The 6,836-nt window shown below is 46.3% G+C and overlaps 1 protein-coding gene across 1 annotated transcript in view; it reads right to left on the bottom strand.

Moving 5' to 3' along the window:
• The window catches only part of TCTN2 (tectonic family member 2), a 26,923-nt gene extending 24,115 nt beyond the window's left edge, over positions 1-2,808 (bottom strand). The window contains exons 1-4 of the mRNA XM_032876459.1: positions 2,669-2,808; positions 2,433-2,540; positions 1,867-1,943; positions 818-1,013 (exon numbers count right to left, since the gene is read on the bottom strand). Coding sequence (XP_032732350.1) covers positions 818-1,013; positions 1,867-1,943; positions 2,433-2,540; positions 2,669-2,750 — 463 coding nt within the window. The 5' untranslated portion in view covers positions 2,751-2,808. The remainder of the gene's footprint in view (positions 1-817; positions 1,014-1,866; positions 1,944-2,432; positions 2,541-2,668) is intronic.
• Between the last annotated feature and the right edge of the window lie 4,028 nt (positions 2,809-6,836).

Genomic DNA, 6,836 nt, shown 5'->3' with positions numbered 1-6,836 from the left:
GAGAGAGAGGAGGAAGCAGGCTCCCTGCTGAGCAGAGAGCCCAATGCGGGGCTCGATCCCAGGACCCTGGGATCATGACCTGAGCCGAAGGCAGAGGCTTAACCCGCTGAGCCACCCAGGCGCCCCTGAATGCTGTTTTTAAACACAAGAATACAGGGCACCTGGGTGGCTCAGTGGGTTAAAGCCTCTGCCTTCGGCTCAGGTCATGATCTCAGGGTCAGGGGATCTAGCCCTGCATCGGGCTCTCTGCTCAGCAGGGAGCCTGCTTCCTCCTCTCTCTCTGCCTGCCTCTCTGCCTACTTGTGATCTCTGTCAAATAAATAAATCTTTAAAAAAAAAAAAAAACCAAGAATACCACACACTTCCATAAGTGTAAATTAAGAGGCTGCCTCAGGAAAAGGAAGCTGGTTATCCAAAGCTTTCACTGAAAATCTATTGCGGGGGGGGGGGGGGGGGTTTGTTTTGTAAACTCCTTCATTAATCTTTCCCTTGCTTTTTTGTTTTGTTTTGTTTTTGGTTTGGTTTGGTTTCAAGATGGAGTCACAAGAATCCAATGCACAGAAACAAACTTCACTCTCTCCCTCCCTTGAAGGCAGTCTACAAGGGTACAAACAGTAGAGCAAAATAAAACAGATCTGAATTAAGTCAAAGAGGACAAAGTGGGAATTTCTAAACCAAGAAAATTCAACAAAAGGGAAATAGGTTTAGGAAGGCAAGACGGACTCAAGAGCAGAGCGTACAGATTATGTGGCAAAGGCCTATAATCCAAGAGATAATGTCAACAGTGAATGTTTTGATTGTCAAAGACTTTACTTGCCTGATGCATTATGGGCCAAAGAAGAGTTGGCATAAATTTCCACTCGGATGAGTAGATGAGCTAAACAGGATGAATTCCGAGATGCTGAAACCAGAAGAGCCTGGACCATACACGGGGACTCTGAGGAGGACTCCGTCTCATTAGAGGAACACCTTTGCGGACCCCTCTTCAATCTCACTGTCACCTCCAACGCATTCTGAAAGGAAAGTATGCTGTCCCTTTTAAAGCGACTGAACACAGCATGAATCATTCTAAGAACATACAATGGGAAACACGATAAAATCACCCATCAGCCTCAGCCCACTTTACAAAAGGAGAACTGTATACAAAAAGGCCATTATTCTATTCAGTCTCACCCCGTAAGCCTAGGGCACCAGGCAAGCCCCGATTCCTAATCCTCAGTTCAACAGAAAAGCAAGCAACGTCTGGATATTAGAGAAGACTAAACACGGGTCTGTCTGATAAATCAACTCAGTGTGTCCAGCACGATTTTAGTTTCTTTATCATCCTACCAGTGTATCAGCAGAACATCAAATACACACATTAAAAAGTCAATGAAAACAGTCCCCAGTTCCTGGGATGCAAGCAAAGTCTGCCTTTCCCAGCCTTTATCTCCAGAGTTGATGTCTTGCGCATACTAGGCACTCAATAAAACATTTATTAAATGGAAGATATTTCATCTCTCCCGGCTTCAGTATCCCTACACGTAAGCTCAGAGCTGGGTGAGGCCAGTGATTCCTGAAGATTTTTGAGTCACAGACCCATCTGATAGTCTGATGGAAGCTGCTAACCCTCTGTCATCAGAAAAACGCACACAGAATGTTACAGACAATTTCAGAGGGTTCACAAGCTTCTTGAAACTCATCCAAGGACCCCTGACCCAAGCATCAGCACCTCTGGGCTGGGCGGGTGTCTACCAGATGTGATAACCCACGGGGTCATGGTAGTTCCAAGCACAGAGAAAACTGTACCATGTCCAACCAAGAGAGCAGTGCAGATAACTGTGGGTCTCCACTGGTGGCACCGAGAACATTTTACCTCTGGCTTACCACAGTGGGGGTCACAGTCAAGCTCCAGTCTCCTGTCTCATTGGTCAGCACTCCACAAGCTGGAACGGGCAATAATCCTATAGGAGAGATTAGGGCGCAGACACCATTGCCCAGCAGCTAAGGGTGTTCAGGCTGCAGTCAGGCTCCCTGGGAAGGAATCCTTTTCCCAGCCAAGGACTGGGCCTGTTGCAAGCTGTACAGCTGTGGACAAGTGACAAGTGACAGCCTCTCTGTAGTGTCTTCATTTGTTAAATGGCATGAAAGGATATTACTGTTCTTGCTGGGAAAACGCGGGGGTGCACATGAAGCAGAGGGGACAGTGAATGCTAGCCATTATTGTCCCATGCTCTCTTTCCCCGAGCCCGTCCATCGGTCCTCTTTGGTCCACAGCAGCCTCCCAGCCCTGCTCCCATGGCGACTTTGCTGGGGGTGGCGGCCGAGGTCCCCGGGGATGCCACATTCTGCGATGCCACTTCCCCGGGCTCCTTGGGCGGCCTGGCTCCGGCCCACCCCACCCCCAACGCCACCCCCAACGCCACCCCCACAGGAAGGGCCGGACGTTTTACCTTCCTTGTCCTGCAGCAGGGTCAGGGACACGGTCACATCTTCGGTGCCTCCCACCAGGGACGCAGTGACCGCGGGACCGGTCATGCGGATGAAAGCAGGAATAAAAACTAGGCGGGAAGGAAGGGGAAGGGCGGACTTACTAGTTGCAAGGACACAGGGAGGAGTCCCAAGTCTTGCCCCTTAAACGCCTCATCCCCAACCCGCAGCCTGCAGGCCTCTGCCCTGCGGTACACACCCAGGTCCCCCCACAGCGGCCTCAGGATGCCCAGCAGAAGGAGGAGCCCCAAGAGCAGAGGGGTCGGAGGCGGCAAGCCCATGCCTGGAGCCTGGCGGGACTAGCTTCACAGCACCGCGCCCGCCTTAGAAGCTGGGAAGCACAGGGCCAGAAAACCCGGCCCGCGCCGCCTCGCCGCCGCCATCTTGTCAAACCAACCGGAGCTATGGCAACCACCAATCGGCCGGGGACCCGCGGAGCGGCGGGCGGTGATTGGTCGGCCAGCAGGAGAGAGCCCGCCCCCGGCCGAGCCAGGCATCCGGGTCCCGCCCAGGCCGTGCGCGGCTGAATCTCGACCCGAGGGATCGCGAAAAAGTTGTCTGCGTAGTTAAAAGAGTTCCCGCAACCTAGAGTTAATTCAGTCACTCAGCAACAGCGAGCCCACGGACCCCGGCTTCTTAAACACTGTCCTTTAAATAAACTCGATTTTTATGAGGACTTTGGGATGCGGGCAGTAAGCGCTAAGGCTGCAGTGCTGTAATTGTGGAGCGCGGCTGAATTGTTTTCATGATCCTTCTCCTGGTTGTTTGAAGAGTTTTGTGTGGTTTGTTTTTACCGCACAGCGCCGTCAGCGCTCCGAAAGCAGATCTTAAAAAGAACACAAAACGTTTTGTCCGGCATGAGGCCAGATGCCAAAGTATCTTAATTCTGATGTCAGTAGCTTCAAAGCATTCCACGCCTTACTACAGTTCCGTGACTAGGCGTGCAGGCTCTAGATTTCTCCCTCCTTCTGTACTTAGATGACCTGCGGCAGCTCCCCTAGCCTCTCCAAACTTGAGTTTCCTTATCCACAGAAGGGAGAGAATAGTCCCTTCCCCCATAGATTGTGTGAGGATTCAATGATGTACCGTATTAATGAGTCTAGACCAATGCCTGGCATATAGTAAGGACTCAATAAATGTTCACTCGTTGGCTCTCGGAGGGGTGGTGTGATGGTTAGCTGAAAAGATCCATGTCTGGGGCGCCTGGGTGGCTCAGGTCATGATCTCTCTGCTCGGCAGGGAGCCTGCACCCCCCTCTCCCTCTGCCTGCCTCTCTGCCTTCTTGTGATCTCTGTCAAATAAATAAATAAAATCTTAAAAAAAAAAAAAAAAGATCCATGTCTACACCATGCCTGACAAATAGCAAATGCCAAATAAGTGTTTGCCATGTTAGTTGATGAGCAAAATTAACATTCTGAAAGCAATCTCAAAGTTGAGGGTCTACAAATGCCTTGCACTGAGCTTCACTTTGTTCTTCGACTCTCGCAAAATCATGGATTTGTGCAGTTTTAGCACTGGCGTGAAATCCCCGCCACCACTCCGCCTATCAGCTCTAGGGGAACTGCAGGGTGTTTGCAGCTCTTGGTCCCGGGGTACAAAGCCTGGGAGAACAATACCAGCAGGAGGGTTGTCAAACACACATTGCTATTTACTATTCTTTAACAAGACAGTACAAAGCATTTTCACGAGGAAAATCGTTGTCTGGAATTACTTGTAATCCCTGGGTCAAAATGCTTCTACATCTAGGGGAAACATGAGAAAGTAATTTAGGCAAACACGAGTGTTCGTGGGGGTGTTCTCGATGTACTACAAATCTTCGTCTTCGCTGAGTTCTACTTCACTAAGACCTTAACATTGCCATGTTGTCACATACTGCAGGGAGGCACCGATAGTACCCCAGTTTCCTGTATTGGCAAATACCGTTCGTCAGACATTCAAAGTTAAGAACATTTTTGTTTTAGGTCTATTGAAATCCGACCTTTGCTTACCAAACAACAGATAACCTTGTCAATACATCTGGATGCAACATCCTTCCATGGTCAAGAAATAAATGCACCAGGGGTCCTTGCATGGCTCTGTCACTCAGGAGTTCAACTCTTGGCTCCAGCTCAGGCCATGCTTTTAGGGTCATGGGATGAAGCCCCCTGCTGGTCTCCTAGCTGGTCTCCTTGCTCAGCAGGGAGCCTGCTTGAGATTCTGTCTCCCTCTACCGTTCCCCCCACCCCTGCACTCTCTAAAATAAATAAATCTGGGGTGCCTGGTTGCCTCAATGGGTAAAGCCTCTGCCTTCAGCTCAGGTCATGATCCCAGGGTCCTGGGATTGAGCCCCGCATCAGGCTCTCTGCTCAGCGGGGAGACTTCCCCACCCCCCCAACCCCGGCCGCCTGCTGTTCTGCCTACTTGTGATCTCTGTCAAATAAGTAAATAAAATCTTTTTTTAAAAATCTGTATTTAAAAAATAAGATTAAATAAATAAATCTAAAGAGAGAAAGAGAAAGAAATGCACCAGATAGTAATTCACAGGGATTCTCTAACCCTCCCAGCTCTGGGTGGGTTCTGGACAGAGGAATGATTAAAGCAATTATTTCTCTTTTCTCCCCCTAGTTTTACGCACTTTTTCTTCCTTAAAAAGCAGGTAATCATTTTCTGTTCTAATCAGAAAAAAAAATAGTACTTATTAAAAGTATGCTTTTATTTTCTTTTGGTTGCATTAAGCTATTTAGCCAGTAGTATAATGAACGGTGGAATTCTGGAGCATTACAGTTAAAAAAAAAAAAAAAAAGGCTTCAGAAGAAAAAAAAAAAAAAAAAAAATGTCATTTGTGAGGTACATTATTAAAAATTAGAAATATTTTCTTAAAATGACATGCAACCAATTCTATTAATATAAATGTAGGCATAAACTCTCAATTCAACTATTAATGAAAAGCCTTGATTTTTAAATACTGTACTTCTCAAATAAAAATGTCACTGGTAGATCTACTCTCCTCTCCATTACTGCTGGAAGCATTCCATGCACTCTTTCAGGAATTCCTAACAGTCTTACAAATCATGCTTGGATTATCTAAAAAACAAAACAATTGTTTTTTTAAAAAAGCAAGGGAGGGACGCCTGGGTGGCTCAGTCGGTTGAGTCAGGGTTAGGGTTAAGTCCCGCATTGGACTCCTTGCTGAGCAGGGAGCCTGCTTCTCTCTCTGCCTACCTACCACTCCCCCTGCTCATGCTCTTTCTCTCTGACAAATAAGTAAATAAAATCTTTTTAAAAAATAAAAATAAAAAAATAAAAAAGCAAGGGAGCAGGAATCTTTTTGTAGACTGACCTACAAAAGGTAGCCCAAGGGGCCGCCTTTAGAACAGCAGCAAATTGGATAGTTATAACTATCTATTTATAAGAGAATAATTTCATGGTTTTAAAATTAACTCCTACTTTTATGGCATCAAAACATACATTATACTAGCTTGCTTTATCCAACGAAAATACCAAATATTTAAAATTTTGCTAACTTTGCTCCCAATATAAAAATCACAAACATCATATCTTTCTTCTTATAGTTTCACAGTGAGAAACTTTGCATTAAATACTTTATACCCATCTATTATCATGCAGTTTGTAACAATATTTTCATATATAGTTTCAGCAAGATTTGAAATTAAAGTTCTTCAGGGGCAGCTGGCTGGCTCATTGAGTAGAGCACGTGACTCCTGATCTTGCAGGAGTCAAGCCCCACACTGGGCATAGAGCTTACTTAAAAGAATAAAAGTTCCTCAGCGTTGAATAAAAAATTGACTGACATTTGGGGCGCCTGGGTGGCTCAGAGAGTTAAAGCCTCTGCCTTTGGCTCGGGTCATGATCTCAGGGTCCTGAGATCGAGCCCCGCATCGGGCTCTCTGCTTAGCAGGGAGCCTGCTTCCCCCAGCCCCGCTTCTCTCTCTGCCTGCCTCTGCCTACTTGTGATCTCTGTCAAAAAATAAATAAAATCTTTTTTTTTTTTAAGATTTTATTTATTTATTTGACAGAGAGAGCTCACAAGTAGACAGAGAGGCAGGCAGAGAGAGAGAGGAGGGAAGCAGGCTCCCTGCCAAGCAGGGAGCCCGATGTGGGGTTCGATCCCAGGACCCTGGGATCATGACCCGAGCCAAAAGCAGAGGCTTTAACCCACTGAATAGGTGCCTCCAAAAATAAATAAAATCTTTAAAAAAAAAATTGACTGACATTTGACCAAATCCAGTTAGTTAAAATACAAACCTGAAAGTAAGTTGAATTAGCATGAAATAAACAGTAAGAGAAAAGAACTTAAGCGAATGCAAAAATTTAAATTATTTTATTATAAAAATTTATGTAAACCATAAACACAACAGTTAAAAATA

The sequence above is a fragment of the Lontra canadensis genome, unplaced genomic scaffold, assembly GCF_010015895.1.
Source record: "Lontra canadensis isolate GAN:19392208 unplaced genomic scaffold, GSC_riverotter_1.0 scaffold58, whole genome shotgun sequence".
In the NCBI taxonomy this organism is placed as follows: Eukaryota; Metazoa; Chordata; class Mammalia; order Carnivora; family Mustelidae; genus Lontra; species Lontra canadensis.
Note: the sequence above shows the minus strand (reverse complement) of the source record. Positions and strands in the feature narration are given on the sequence as shown.